Source organism: Squalius cephalus (assembly GCF_949319135.1).
Source record: "Squalius cephalus genome assembly, chromosome: 8".
NCBI lineage: Eukaryota > Metazoa > Chordata > Actinopteri > Cypriniformes > Leuciscidae > Squalius > Squalius cephalus.
Window position 1 is genome coordinate 18,266,416 of NC_137129.1, and position 16,531 is coordinate 18,282,946.

Consider the following 16,531-nt stretch of genomic DNA (forward strand, 5'->3'; position numbering starts at 1 on the left):
GCCAAAAATAATTAGTACAGACTAACAATACCCCTAAAATAAGACCCCTGCATTTTAATTTCCCCTTTTGAGAGGACAATCCCAAAATTAGGTTTTGCCAATTTGAGCTAAACTCTTGGGTCATTTTGTCCCCAAAGCATAGGTAAATCTCAGACACACACACACACACACACACACACACACACACACACACACTTCTGCAATGCAAGAAAAGGAAGATTAGGAGCTTTCAGAAACAGACTGCTGCAATCACCCTAGTTTGTAAAAAAAAAAAACTGAGCAAACAATAGATCCAGAAGAGATAATATTTCCTCTAAATGAATGCATGCTAACCTGCAGACAAACATGCACCTGCATCCACTGCTAATGGCCTAAGCAACACTGAAAATCTTAAAGAACACAAAGGAAAATATTAAAACAAAGCACACAGTGTTATGACAACCACAACAATTTAGTCGTAATCAGTTTCCGTCCTTGCCACATAGGTTCCTCTCAAAGAGTGTTTTTCCACTGTTTTTCCATTTTTTCCCTAGTTCGTTAACTACACATCTGAAGGAATGCGGCGGGAATGTGCAGACAGCATCCTGTTTTTTCTTACACTTAGTCAGCTGTTTACTCTCAAAGAACTGTGTGAGCACAAGATGCTTTCATCTCTGCTGAAAAAAGAAAGAGGAGATGAGGAGAAAATTGGTTTCAGTCTTGTAGTTGTGGCCTAGTTGTACATAAGGGTCTAAAATTCTCTACTTAAATTTGCTGTATTGAAATATTATCAAGATTGAAAAGCTCTTACTAAAAACACTATGCTGAAGACATGTTGGTTACTACAGCTGTCAATTTACCTGTTATAGTGGTATTATAATTAAACTTTGTAAAACTATGTTTACAAATATTAACACAATTAATCACGCCCTGACATTTCATAAAAAGGAATTTTCCAAGATCTGTCCTTTCAATAATTTATTTGTCTGTCACAATAGTGTAAGAATCTTTTAATTGTTGCATCTTTTGCATTTTTATTTTCAGCAAAATTGCATTGTATTTAAATGTGGTTCATTTAATTAATTATGCAGCACTTAATGTAACTGACAATACAAAAATCAACTGAAAGCTCTATTAGTTACATTACTCCATAGTAACCCATAGTAGTGTTGTCACGATACTATAATTTCTAACTTCGATACGATACCTTGAAAAATATCGATATTCGATACCATTTTCGATACCACGGAGAAAAAAACTGCCACAATATTAAGGTTTTTTTTTTTTTTATTTAAAGCTAAATATAACAAGTCTAGAACATGACAATGAGGTATATTTTACATGTACAAAAATGTTCTGAGGTAGTGCACTTGTTCAAAAGCATAAATGCTGGTTAATACATTAAAGTTTGATTAACAGATTTAAACGCAAACGTGCCTGCATCACACGCGAAAACAATGCTCACTGGATCGACATGAAGTCAAGTCACCTTTATTTATATAGTGCTTTTAACAATACAGATTGTGTCAAAGCACTTAACAGTATAAAATTGGAGGATAGAGTCAATAATGTATAATAATATTAAACGTTCACTTTTCAGTTAAAGGCATTTCATTATTGAATTCAGAGATGTCATTGTCTAGCTCAGTTTAGTTTAATGGTTCGAAAACGCGAGGTGCACCGCACTTACCATCACACAGAACGAGCAGTGTGCTGCGTTTTTTATGTTGCTAGGCAACCACTGAAATAGCTGTCCTGTCAGTCAAGTAAACGTCAAATCAGCCTTTTATTAACTTTATTTACTTTCTGTTAACATTGTGGTAGTTACGGTTTGTGAAGTCGTTAAAGGAGAACTCCGGTCAATTTTAACATTGAGCTCATTTTTTTGTACATTTGGAGTGCTGTCAATACAGAGAACAACGACAAAAATCGGTGTTGCCTACACCGAGTTATTCTATTTTTAAAATTTGCACCCTGTTGACTTCAATGGGGCAAGTACTAAACCTGCTTTTAGCCTCTTAACATCCTTGATGTGTCATTACAAGTGCACAGAAAATGTGAGTGATTCCTTCTGAGTGAACACGAGTGAGTCTGACTGCAGTAGATGTGAAAGATATGTATAAAAATGATGTTATTTAAGCCAGCGCAAATACCTTTGTTTACATCCTGTTTTCGGTTGAAGCCCAAAGTAGTCGATTGCAGAGTTCACACGCATAGGTTTAATACCTATGATCACGCGCGTGAACTCGGCAATCGACTACTTTGGACTTCAACCGAAAAACAGGATGTAAACAAAGGTATTTGCGCTGGCTTAAATAACATCATTTTTATACATTTCTTTCACATCTACTGCAGTCAGACTCACTCGTGTTCACTCAGAAGGAATCACTCACATTTTCTGTGCACTTGTAATGACACATCAAGGATGTTAAGAGGCTAAAAGCAGGTTTAGTACTTGCCCCATTGAAGTCAACAGGGTGCAAATTTTAAAAATAGAATAACTCGGTGTAGGCAACACCGATTTTTGTCGTTGTTCTCTGTATTGACAGCACTCCAAATGTACAAAAAAATAAAGCCAAATATAGATCAACCCACATAATGATACTCTCCTCTTACATTATGGAATACCATAAATGTTCCTTGGAATTTCAAAACTGCAAGTATTGAGTAAACATTCGGGTAGCTGGAATGGGGTGGTAGACAAAGAGACTGCACAAGATAAAGATAAAATACCGTCTCAGAAGACTGTCAAACTCTGCTTAAAAAAGAAATAACACAAATGTTTTTAGTCTCACCTCACCCATATAGCTAACATCTCTTCTGACCTTTAAAATAGGTATGTTGCGTACCTGTTTGAATGCACATGTGGAATTCTCAGTACTCCAAAGTTCTGCATGAACATTTTTCAAGGATATCTTAAAGCATCAGCCACAGACATGACACTGACATTATAATAAAATATCTCACATGGTTTCACATTTAGTTCACATATAAAGGGTTGCATAAAATGCCCTTTTTTCATTTAAAAGTTGCATGTTTCATAAATGTACCCTGTTTTTGTGGTTTGTAAAGTGTGATGTAGGCTATATGAGAAGATGGATTTACAGTATATTGTGGAGGAATTTAATGTTTAACAAGGATAATGTGATATTTTACTCATCTGGACGTGATCCAATGACCGTGTAATACAGAAAATTGCCATAAGTCAATAAAGACTTCTGCAGTTATTTGATAGTATATTGTTTGTTTATTAATAGAAACAATGATACAAAAAAATAGATTTCATTGAATAAATAAAATAAATAAATTGACTTCTGGACGTAAGCAATTCAAGTTTAAACATTCAAGTATCTGTGAATAAGGGAGAAAACAAGAACAGGTGCAGGATAATTAAATGTATTACAATAGTCAGAACTCTGTACATGTATAAATAATAATACACATGTAGTCATAGATTCCATTTAATTCAGGGTATTTTGAGACAGTAATGGGAACTCTACATACAGTAGCACTAAAATCTTTTACACAATGGACCCAGCAGACAGTAGCAGCCGGTTTGCAATGTAGGAAAACAATAACAGCATTTTTTGGCAAGTGTTGAGCTATTGAAACTTGCTGGTATCTGAACAATAAAAACACCCAACTGAAAGTATGCAATAAATACTTCCGCCTTCACTGAAGGGGGAAAAAAAGAGTAAAAATGGAGGGAAGGAAAAGTCGTAAAAAGGAAAACAGATAAACATTCCTCACGGCAACAGCTTTTTTCCTTTCATTTTTTTTTTTTTTTTTTTCATTTAGACACTTTCTTGAGCAGTTGTTCATAGAAAGCATCAGACACATTCATTTTCCAAATAAAATTTAAATAAATAGATAAATAAATAAATAATATAATATAGTTAAGCTCTGATACAGAGAAAAACTCTAATAAATAAAGGATATTAAAATAAAACATTAATAAAAAATAGTCCTTCAGTCTGAGGGTAAAGGGTTTTTATGTTTATATATATATATATTGTCTTTTCAAGAAGGAACCCACCATAACTTCCTGCAAAAATGTTTGCAGTATTTTAGCGATTTTTCAGATTTCAGCTCACTCATTTGGAAATGTCCCAATTTTACTGGTGCAGAAGGTGATCTGTTCTTCTTTTCACCACCTAAATCATCCTTGTACTCTGGCGAACAGACGTTTCTGCTCCACCTCAACTGAAGAAACATTCAGTTCTATCTTGAATTCAGAGAATCCCCCATGTTTGCCCCCTCTCCTCACAAGGCACATCCTCTTCATCCAGGATTGGTTTTGTTCAAATGCTCACACGACCGTCGTTTCATCTCTCTCTAACTGATCAAGAGATTCCTGGCTCTGGATTTTTTTTGGGGTGTAGCAGATCGTGACGCTGTCATGAGGTTGTCTTTAACCACCTTCCTGTAAATGGAAATGACACATTGTTTAGCCCCAAAGCATGATATGTTGTGTTAATTGAAGCAAAAGCATGTGCTATAGTGCTTATGTTGATGGCAAATTTACCTGAGAGTTGACAGTAGATGATCACTGCTTTTGCCCATGTAATTTGACTGGTCACCAAGTTGGGTCACAATCTCCATATCTGGATTTTCTGAGCTGCAGATAAAATTTGAGAATAAGGTCACACACTAAATTCACCAGTTAACAGTTTGATCATTCAAATGTGTCCATATTTTGACTGGCAATGCTATTGTATAAAATATGCTTTGTATATATATGAAGAGTTCAGATGCAAAAGCCTCTAAATGCCATCTGAAATTTCCTTCTAGAATGATCATTTTTATCAAGCTTGTATATTTAAGTTAAATAATTTCACTTAAATGGCAATGCAAATTACCTATTAATTGCCATTTAAGTGAAATTACTTAACATAAATATACAAGCTTTATAAAAATGATCATTCTAGAAGAAAATTTCAAATGGCACTTAGAGGCTTTTGCATCTGAACTCTTCATATATATATATACATAATAAAAGATTTCAACTTTTTTTCAGTGGCTTGCTCTGGCATCCAAATCCAAATGTCTCTCCCAAATACAAACAGACAAATACAGACATTAGCTAATGCCGTCCTTGAACAACCACAGGACTGTTCTGATAAAAATAAACTTGTCCAAAAATAGTTGTCCTTTGATTTTGGGACCTGCATGACTCATTACTACTTTAGTCATTAGATGGTTTCTTTTTCACTCCCTTATTTCCTTTTATCTCAAAAAAGGGATGCATATCAGAGCTTGGTAAATCCTCCCACACAAACTGCCCTGATCTCCGCAGGTCACACACGACTGCCTACGGCATCCGCGTCAGACAAAATGACACGTATCTATCTGATTTCATCTTCAGGGTGGAGCTCACCTGGTGTGACAGAAACTGGAGCAGGTACGATCAGTGGGATTCGCACATTCACAACGGCCAGTGGAACGCCGGCGACGGGAAAGAGAACTTCCCAGACCAAAAGGGGTTATCTTACTGTAGTGAGATGAGAAGAAGAGAATTAGCAGATAATTCATTAAAATGCACACAAGATGTTATAAATTCGTGTATTTCAGTGTCTACATGTTATTAAAATGACATATCCTGGACCTAATTTTGCACTGGGACCATTTTACCAGTCATATTTTTGGGTTTTACAATGAGAGGAAAAGCTTTTGTTAATTTAAGTGAATTCAACTGGTGTCTTTTGAAAATTATCAAGTGCCTCATTCCTTAAATTCATGCTATTTTATCTTATATACACACTCACCTTGGTGTGTTGACCCAGATGATGTCCAAATGGCAGAAATAGATGCACTCGTTGTCCAACCAACTGCTACAGGAGCAGCGCTTGGTGCGAACCCGTTTGAGAGCAGGTGGATTGCTAGAAGCTTCAGACTTTTCAGATAGTGGATATCCAAACCCTAGAAAACACACATAATCTTTTAAGAAACATTCACAAACGGATTTCTGGTAACCTAAAATCTACTGATTTTTACATGACCAAATCAACCTGTATACATTAGGTATACCAACAAAAGTACAGATCAGATTCAATTGCACAATATTTCATACACTCTTAAAAATAAAGTTTTTTTTTACTGTGATGCCATAGAAGAAGCATTTTTGGTTCCACACAGAACCTTTCAGTGCACCCTTCTTAAAAGAACCATTTTCTCTTAGTGTGAAAAAACATTTTAATAATCTAAAGAACCTTTTTCCACTATAAAGAACCTTTTGTGGAATGGAAAGGTTCCGTGGATGTTAAAGGTTCATCATGGACCCATTGATGCCAATAAAGAACCTTTATTTTTAGGAGTGTATTATTCTATATTAGATCAATTACATGGAAATAATTAATTTCCATGTAATCTGATAAATGCACAAATTCTAGTATGTAAATGCAGTATAAAAGCACTACTCTATATAGATATGACCCTGACAGTACTGACAGCTGCACTTATCTGTAGAGATAATAAGACAATCATTTTCTTTGTGTTATGTTTTGGCAGATCTACCAGTGGGGTCACAAGTACAAGAGAATACACTGACATATAAGACAATTTAATCATAACATCTGATTAGTGGAGACCTTTTCTCAAGTCCAAAATCTGAGATGAAAAATCTCCATCTAAGCTCCATAAAATCGTATTGCTATCAAGCTAAAACAACAGAAACGTATAATTAATCTAACCTTTTTGAAACCGAAAGTGCACAGCTCATACTTTTGTGACTCACACAAGAGGACAGAACACTTTTGAATCTTCTTCTTTTAAAAGGTAGAAGTATCTTACCTTGCTGCAGCACACATAGTGTAACTGAGACAAAGACAGCAATCCGCAGTGAGAGAGCCATTGTAGTTTCTCAAGAGTTTAACACGTCTGTTAAATCCAGTTGAGTGTTGATGTTCAGTCAGTGTCTGCAGTCCACAGTGCTCAAGAGAGAGACTGACAGGTGCTTGTGTTCAACTCAACCTGCCCGCCTTCCATTTATCCTCCCGAACGCTCCTCCTCCTTTTCAGGGGGGGTTAAAAGAAAGGTATGGAACAGGGAGTGATGTCATTAACTCCCCCTGGATAAGTCAGTGTCACAGAAACAGGAAACCTTTTTTTTTTTTTTTTTCGCAGGGGAGCCCACGTGCTGTCATCATCAGAGGAGATAGCATTTAATGGCATGTTTTGCATGTGTCCAGGGATACATTCCACATTAGTGCAGAAATCCCCTGGAGGAAAAAGCAGGACTGATAGTGCATGTCCAGGATATCCAGTCCAGGACCACAGATTATGGATATGTCATGGCATAATAAGATTGGTTAGATATCCTCACAGGTTAGGGTGTATTTCTTGATTCTATAACATTAATTATATAGAGTAAAAACAGTAATATTGCAAAGTAACAATATTACTGTGTGTGTGTGTGTGTGTGTGTGTGTGTCATCTGAGCAATGACATTTTCCTTATTAAATTTGTTTTGCAATTATCTTTTACTGTATACACACATTTTATATAGCATATAAAAGCTCATAACTCATAATGTGACACTGACAGTTGACTCTTTTGGTAACACTTTATTTCGATAGTCCACTTTCGACATTCTACTAACTATAAATAACTTTGCAACTACATGTCACTTAACTGTCAATAGAGTATTAGTAGTCTGCTTAATATTTGCTAACACTTTATTTTGTTGGTCCCCCAACAGACATTCTACTGACTATACTGTAAGTAACCTGGCAACTACAAGTCAACTTATTCTCCTAACCTGAACCCTAGCTAACACCTAACCATAACCTAACAGTCTACTGACAGTCTACTAATACTCTAATGAGAGTTAGTTGACATGTAGTTGCAAAGTTACTTATAGTTAGTAGAATGTCTAAAGTGGACTATCAAAATAAAGTGGAACCACTCTTTTTTTTCTAACCTTATATATTTGACCACAGGGAAAATGACATAACATTCAGAAAATATGCAAATTAAACACGAAACCCCATCAATGGAGGTCAGGACAGCATCATTTGTCTGTCATTAATCCTATCAGCACACTCCTGTTAACAAATGTCACTGATTCAAATATGCAAAATATTCTGACCTGAAGGAAGACATTTTATTAAACACAGGAAATGTACGCATGTCCTCTAGCTGCTCTTCCAGCATTGAGTTAAATTCTTTTCCATATTTTGCTGATATTATGACTATATAAAATAATTAATGATAATGGTAATGGCAGAGAAAACCTGATATTTTTTTTCTAACAGAATATAACTAAAGCATTTATTTATTTAGAGAGTTGGTTACTTTGTTGGTTATTATAATTAAAATGCATGATATGCAATTAAAAAATAAATGAAAAAAAACCCCCGATGGATTCTGCAATAATTTGTTATGTGATGTTATATATGGGTTAGAGAATATCGCATGATAATTTATACAGCAACTGCCCTACAAAACAAAAATGTTCCTCCTATAAACTGGACAAATATTAAACAGTCAGGAGTCACTGCAGGGGGGCAGGAAATGCCAGAGTGATGTCACAATCTACCAAACAATGGCACCTCACAGATTATTTGTCCTGTTGGAAATGTGGAGGTCAAGAAGATACAACAATAACTAAAAGCTGTTTGTTAAGTCTCCCATCATTTTTGAAGATCATAACCCATCTTGTATCATTACATGTTGCTATTTCTCCAATCAAATATTGCATACATGTCAGATTTATGAACTAAGAGCTTAAAGTCATAAGAATATGATTAATTGTGCTGTATAGCATTTATAAAAAAAAATTTTCTTAGACAGATTATTGTGCTTGACAAGTTAATGATTGCTCAGTATACTCACACTACACCTCAGACTTACTCTCTGTTTTTCTGTCTCAGTTTCTACAGTCACAATCTAACAATGTCGCTTTATCCATTTCCTCTTCCACTTAACGTGGTGGCTTGTTGAAGGAATGTGGCGCTATTGCTCAGACAAACACAAAACAACTGAAAGCGCCAGTGGAATTCATTCAGAAGCTCTCAGGAATGCACTGCTCCTCTGCACTTTGACACCTTATGCTTCATAAGACTTTCCTGACCAAAACTGGCAGAGAGAGAGAGAGAGAGAGCAGCAAATATGACATGCAAAATTGTTAAACAATGCAGGAAGCTTTGGAATTGTGAAGTGTGCCATTCCACATAGACCCATTTTAAGAGATTACATACATTATCAGTGACATATTAAAGGTATATAATTCACCCTTAACATGAAAATTCAGTCATAATTTTCTTCCATGGAAAACAAAAGAAAACATGTTTCTGTTTTTTTTTTTTTTTTTTTTGGTCTATACCTCTAAAGTAAATTGGTTTCCAATTGACCCTTTGCATGGAGGTTGATTGACAGGCGATCTGACCAATCATAATCCGCCATCGGTTCCCGAGCAGCTTTAACTGAGGCTGTACACCGATCTGTCAGACACATTAAAGAGCCACAAAACGATATTTATTGTTTAAATTTCTTTAAAAACATGACCAAATTTGAAAGTTGAGACTTCGTTTCATATCAAAAGTAAGTTCCATGTCCTGGCTATCTGTCAGCACGCTATCAGTGTCCACTTTGCTCCGCAATGTATTTTTCACTGCGTGAGAACATGGTGTGTGGCGTGAGAGCGGCGTGGCTTGTCGGACATAACAACAGTAACTAAAGGTGGCGGGTCTTTGCGAACGGGGTCTTTGCACCCCACTGACTTTCATTAAATGGACAAAAAGACAAAATGACTTTGTTTGACTTTATCACCGAATAAACATTTGGAATGATCTGAAGGAGTAAATGATGACAGAATTTTTATTTGACTGAACTATCCCTTGTGAAAAAGAAGTGTTCTTAATTGCAGCCTCTTCATTGTGCACTTGTAGTGTACTTCAAATTTTAAAAGTTTTTTTTTGAAAACTATACTTGCAGATAACACTTTCAAGAATTGCACTTGTAATAGTGTTAATTTAAAATATTTACTTAAAGTACATTTTAAATCATTATGTTGTCATGTTGACTATGACTAACATACTAAAGCACAAAGTACTTGTTTATAATTTTAGCTGTAGTGTTTTATCCAATATTACATTTAAAGTTATTATATTTTTAATTGACTAAGTTGCAACTTCACCATTCTCTGTAATTTCAAGTTTTGATAGAAATGAAGTTGAAGTAGGCTATGTTGTAGTTTACCATAAATGCTTGTCAGTACATCTTAACCACATTTCAAAAATAAGAGGCGTAAATATGAAATTACATATTCATATCTAAGTCCTTTTTAAATGGATAGTTCACCCAAAAATGAAAAATAGCCCATGATTTACTCACCCTGGAGCCATAGGTGTATGACATTCTTCTTTCAGACGAATACAATCAGAGTTATGCCGGAAGCTATTTTAGTCTATAAAGTTTTAAATATGGATATGTTATTACACGAACGCAACGCTTCACTTCAGAAGCCCTTTATTAACTCCCCAGAGCCGTGTGGAGCACTTTAATCATGGATAGATGATTTTTGATGGACTTCCAAAATCATATACCCATTGTCACGGTGTCAGGTTGTGTTCTCCAGGTGTCCACTAGATGTCCTCCTTCCTCACGGTTTCTGTCACATTTTGAACTACATTCCCCACGATCCTTGTCTCATCATTGCACTCATCTGTCCCTTGTCATTAATCATTGCACTCAGCCAATTCCCCATTAGCATTGTCATTTCCCTGTGTATATAACCCTGTCTGTTTTAGTATGTGTCACGGAGTCCTTGTATTTATCACGCCACTTCCGAGTTCTGTTCTTGCCCGTTTGTCTTGTGCCTGTTTATGTTGGATTGCTACTTTGGTTTGACCCCTGCCTGGACTGTTTCTGAGTAACGGATTACCCTAATAAATATACACACTGCATTTTGGATCTTCTCCCTTGTTTCCTGTGTGTGGTTCGTGACACCCATTCACTCCCATTATAAAGCTTGGAAGAGCCAGGACATTTTTTAATATTACTCCGATTATATTCGTCTGAAAGAAGAATGTCATATACACCTAGGATGGCTTCAGGGTGAGTAAATTGTGGGCCAATTTTCATTTTTGGGTGAACTATCCCTTTAAGTGAGTCATTAAAGCACTCTTAAGTTCAGCTAGCTGCATTGAAACTGAAATCATTACATTCAATACACAGTATACAATTAAAGAAGTAGTTTTTAAATAAATAAATAAATACTGTTTTTCACAAGGGATCCCTTTACAAATCCCTTTTACAGAAATGTTAAAAAGAAATGTTTAAAAAAAATTAAGATTGTTGTGGGAGGTATAGGACTATGAGTAATAGCTATGCTATTACTGTAGGTGTTTTAGAACACATCCTCAAAATTGTACAATTCATTCTTATCACAGGCTACCTGAAGGTATCATCGCTTTGATGTTTATGCCCCCAGTAACAGAGGTGTTTGAGGAATTCCAAACAATGACAAATGGAATCACTTTCTTGGAATCCTGCATGAGATGATCCATTATCTTTGACCAATGACTATGAAGGCAATGAGGGTAGAGGATAGGGTAGACACACACACATGTCCATTTGCGTTTCCTGTACATTCCTCTGGTGTGAGCTATGACCTGCATCACAGTAAAGAACGCAAACATTTCATGATCTGCGTCTGGAAATCAAGCACCATACGGGCCTGACTGAAAAAACCCTCACTGTCATATTTAAACATACATATTCTAAATAAACATCAGTAAACAAATGCCAATGCTGATACCTAAACTCGTAACCAATGGTTGCTGAGCTCTATCTATACTGTGTGTGTGTGTGTGTGTGTGTGTGTGTGTGTTGTGGTTCAGGTAAACCCTACATTATGGGGACAAATTGTCTCCATGAAGATGGCAATCTCCGAAATCCTTGTCCTTGTGGTGACTTTTTTTTTGGACCCCATTTGGAAAACAGCTTATAAATCTTACCGTTAGAGCATATAGAGTTTGTACAGTATCATTGTCTGTATTCCGTATGCAATATACTGTTATAGGATTATTTTGTAATTATTTTTAATTGAAAAATGGATAAGATAATTTAGTTCGTTTATCTGTACTGTACTAAGTAGAGTCTATTTAGCTATCGAGAACACGTTGTCAACACGTTGACTTTAAGCATGAGAACCTTTCAGTTCTCAAAGTTTCAGCGCATTTACAGCTCCCTCTAGTGACGAACTGAGAGTAGACACTCCATTTATTACATTGGCATTCTCAGTTCCTTAAGAAAAAAGAACGCTAATGAATGAGTGAAAAAGTAAAATAATAGTTATTAATGAAGCCTGATGTTCTAATATAAATATAGGGAGGCTGGGGTCATGTTGAGGCATGATATCACACTTTATGGGATAAGTTGTAATTTTTCAGCATTTATAAATATATTCTTAAATAATATATAAATTCTATAAAACACGTGACGGTACAATTTGACAACTTTAGTGTGGTTTTATTGTGTTCACTTGTTTTTCAACAGCTATGGCAATAATTATAAATATGATGATATTGTGATATTAGTTTGTTAGTAAAATTCATTTAAAAAAAATAATCTGATTTATGATGATAAAACTTAAAAATAAACTGAACAACTATTCAATCAACCACGGAGCCATTCATAAAGCATGCTATAAAGAATCAAAGTACATTATTTAGAAGTATGATCATGTGCCAGTAGGGGGCGTTATCACCAAAGTTCTATGGTATCCTCTGAGCATATTCATAAGGTCACACACTATACTGCCTTCAAGTGGAGTCAACAATATCATTATTTTAAGGTTAAGTGTACAGTAAGGTTTTCCCGGTTAGCAGCATGACACTCTGCTGAAATATGCTGGTGTTATACAAGAACCTATGCTCTCCCATACCTTAAACACCAAGCCATTCCACTAGCTGAGACAATTTTCTAGAGCTACTCTATCCAGAAATGATAGAATATTGCTGTACATTGAACTTACCCTTGTGAAAAAAGAAGTCAACTTTAACATACTTTTAAAAAGAGTATTTATTACAGCTATACTTTAAGGAATATATACTAAACAATACTTAAATACTAAAGAATGCAATGTTTTCAGACTGCAAAATTGTTTAAATTATTGACAAATTACTGCCAAATTACAAGCTTAAACTAAACTTTTATGTAATTTATACTGAAACCTATAAAGTATTTAAAAAATGTGTAATTACAGATTTATAATGAAGTGACAATCTACATTATATTATACGATACATTAACTTATTTCAAAGTAACATGCAGTTTTTAAAGTGTTAAGTGTGTTAAAACAAAATCCTACCCTAAGTAACATTTAAGATTTGAAGTACACTACAAGTGTACAATTCAATAAAAAAGTTCTCTGTTTTCAGTTGAAAACTGTGTAGTGTAAAATGAATCAATTAAAAACTTACTTAAGGATTAGGATTGGGGTTTGGTTTAGGGTTAGTTGCATGTAATTATGCATAATTTATAGTTATTACTACGGTAATTACATGTAACGTGTAACAAGTCAAGTCACCTTCATTTATATAGCGCTTTTAACAATATAGATTGTTTCAAAGCAGCTTTACAGTGATAATAGGAAATTACAGTAACAGAGATTGTTTTGGCTTTACAGCAGCTCTAGAATAAAGTTATTGTCCAGCTAAAGTTAGTTCACTTCTGTTGCAAAGATCATTAGTTATTAACTTAAGGGCCACTAACACAACACCGTTCTAAACAGAAAACACTCAACGCGCTCCGGCCCGCTCATCCGCACAAAAACAGTGCCTGGTGGCTCGCAAACTTCAAAAACGCAATCCTGTGTAAACGCTGAGGAGTGATGGGACGCTGTGGAAATGCTTGTGAAAACAAGGACACTGTAAAATAGTGTTACCAGATATAATGATTGTATTTAATTAAAATGACATCAGATTTTCATGAATATACATGAATATAAAAATGCTATTAATAGCATTAGTTATCAGAATCCATACATTAACAATATCTTTGCATATAGTTTGAAATACAAGTATGACAGAACACATTATCATTTTGTGCATAGATTATCGAATAAATAAACATGGCCAAAGCAACAGCAGACTCTTGTAACATCATTTAATTTAAATTCATGTTACTCTTATATTTCTGATAATACTTTGTCCTGTCTGTAAGATTACACAAGAGATCTCCGTCTATCTGGATACATCACAACGGGAGGAACACCATACTGACATCTTCCCACATCTAAATAATCAACACCACAAGAACAACTGAACCATCAACCAGAGCTGCTCATCTTCTGGGTTTGACCATATTCTAGACTATTCACTAGAAATGCATGAGTGTTTAAAATGCTGGCCAAAAATATTCTACCGACCATCACATACAACAAAGAAAAACACATATACACTGCAATGCCATATAATATAGTATAAATGCATATAAAAACATACATTTGTACAGTAGGATTTCTATTAAGATTTACAGTAGGATATAGATATATTTTTAATGAGAGGATTTTTTTTTTTTTTCTGTTCAATGGTTCCATGCAGTAACACAATAAAACGTGAAAATGGGAGTTGAATTTTATTGGCACCTTATATATAATTTTGTTAAATATATGTAATAAATTTTATTACACACTGATCACACACACATATTTGTGTGTTTGGTGTTTATGTAGAATGCAGACAAGAAAATATACATAGATCAGGAACATAATGTATCTACATAAGGTTAAACAAAGCAAAAATGACTCCGGTTATTCAGCAAAGCTTTAGTCCCAGTGACTTGAATCATGACCTGTGACATTATCTGTGGTACACAGAAACTGACAGACCTATAAAGGATAGTTCACCCAAAAATAAAGTTCTGTCATCATTTTCTCACCCTCATATCCAAACCGGCATGCAAAGCAGAATGTTTAAGCAACGAAAAGGCATCTTAAAAAAGTGATCCATACAACACATGCCCTCTAAACCATGCCACTGTCATACTGCATTTTTGTTTTAGATTTTATGTTTCCTGAGGTGCACTTATGTTATTTTTACATTAAAAACTGTTATAATTTAGAAATATAAGGGCAAAATAAGCAAAATGATTTGAACGCTCTGTTTAAAGGGGCATGTCTCCCTTAAATCTTTAATGTAAACACCCACTGCTGATTGGGTAACATGAAATAACAAAAAATGGTAACACTTTAAAATTAAGGTTCAATTTTTTTACTACATTAAAATGAACTAACAATGAAAAAACAAACAAACAAAAAAAAAACAACTTCTGAAGCATTTCTTGATCCTTGTGTATGCTAATTTCAGCATTTACTAATGTATTAATTAAATTAAAAGTTGTGTCTGTTAATATTAATTAACGGATCTGCAATTACCATAACCTAACAATGAACTTGAATGAATACTTTTTTATTAACTAACATTAACAAAGATGAATAAATAGTCTAACAAATGTATTGCTCTTTGTTTGTTAATAGTATTGAATGCTTCAACTAATGTTAACAATTTGGCCAGGATTATGTGATTATATAATAATAATAATAATAATTATTATTATTATTAAGTTATAAGTAATTAATAAAAATTAGCATTAAGTAAAATTACTGAATAAATCAAAATAAGAAATGTTATATTTCACTGTAAAATTTAAATGAGTGGGGGGAGTGGGGCAAGATGAGCCAGTGAGTAAGTTGACCCACCCCCTTTATCTTGGCAACCGTACACTTTTATTGTCATTTGACCATATATTTTGGAACCACCCATCATTTCTAACAGACTGTGAAAAGGAGAAGCACACAGGAGGAGTGGAAGGCACCCATTTACTTTAAAAACTGTTTTTGGCTTGTCAAAGTAAAAATGTAGCATAACAGATGTGGCTGTTACATCAAAGCAAGTTTGTACAGGTCTAAAAATATTTATGATCCATATTGGTGATTTAGCAATGTATAAAACTATACAAATCATTTAGCTAAATATTAGTCTGAATTGGTAAGCTAGCTAGTTTTGCCCAAAATGGCAGCCATGGGGCAAAGTGAGTCAAATGTTGTGGGAGCCAGCGTTTTAACTTACCCCACCATAAGGCACTAGTTAAGTTAAATCTCTGAAGTATACACTGGTATAATTTTAATGTAATATTACACAAAATGGCTTAGTTTATACTTTTTAATTTATTTTTAGTTTGAGCTTATTTGATAGGAACAATGCAAGTACACCAAATCCTTCTCTTATAAGAACCAGAAGTTGCTTAATCATTAGGGATGCACCAATACCGATACCTGAAACTGAGCTCATGTAGGCCTACTCGTAGGCTACTCTTAAAAATGCTCCGATATCAACAACAGCCATAAAAAAATCAATTTTCGCCCCGTTTTTAGGTATAAAATTTTGTATAAATCAGAATCTGAATGATATATGAACAAACCCCTCTGTAAAAACCTTGAGAATATAGATAGGAATACAACTGGAAAGTTTGGTGTATGTAAGTGCTGCTGAAGTGGATACTTCTGGCTCTGAGTATGAGAAAAAAAAACATTTTGAGAAAATGGCCTT

At 34.7% G+C, this 16,531-nt stretch overlaps 1 protein-coding gene across 1 annotated transcript; it reads right to left on the minus strand.

Moving 5' to 3' along the window:
- Positions 1 to 3,301: 3,301 nt before the first annotated feature.
- Positions 3,302 to 6,920, minus strand: edn2 (endothelin 2). Its single transcript, XM_079878597.1, has 5 exons — positions 6,769 to 6,920; positions 5,745 to 5,898; positions 5,357 to 5,470; positions 4,505 to 4,597; positions 3,302 to 4,402 (listed from the first exon to the last, which is right to left on the minus strand). The coding sequence occupies exons 1-5, from the start codon at positions 6,827 to 6,829 to the stop codon at positions 4,315 to 4,317; spliced, it is 510 nt and encodes a 169-aa protein (XP_079734723.1). The 5' UTR covers positions 6,830 to 6,920; the 3' UTR covers positions 3,302 to 4,314.
- Positions 6,921 to 16,531: the final 9,611 nt, after the last annotated feature.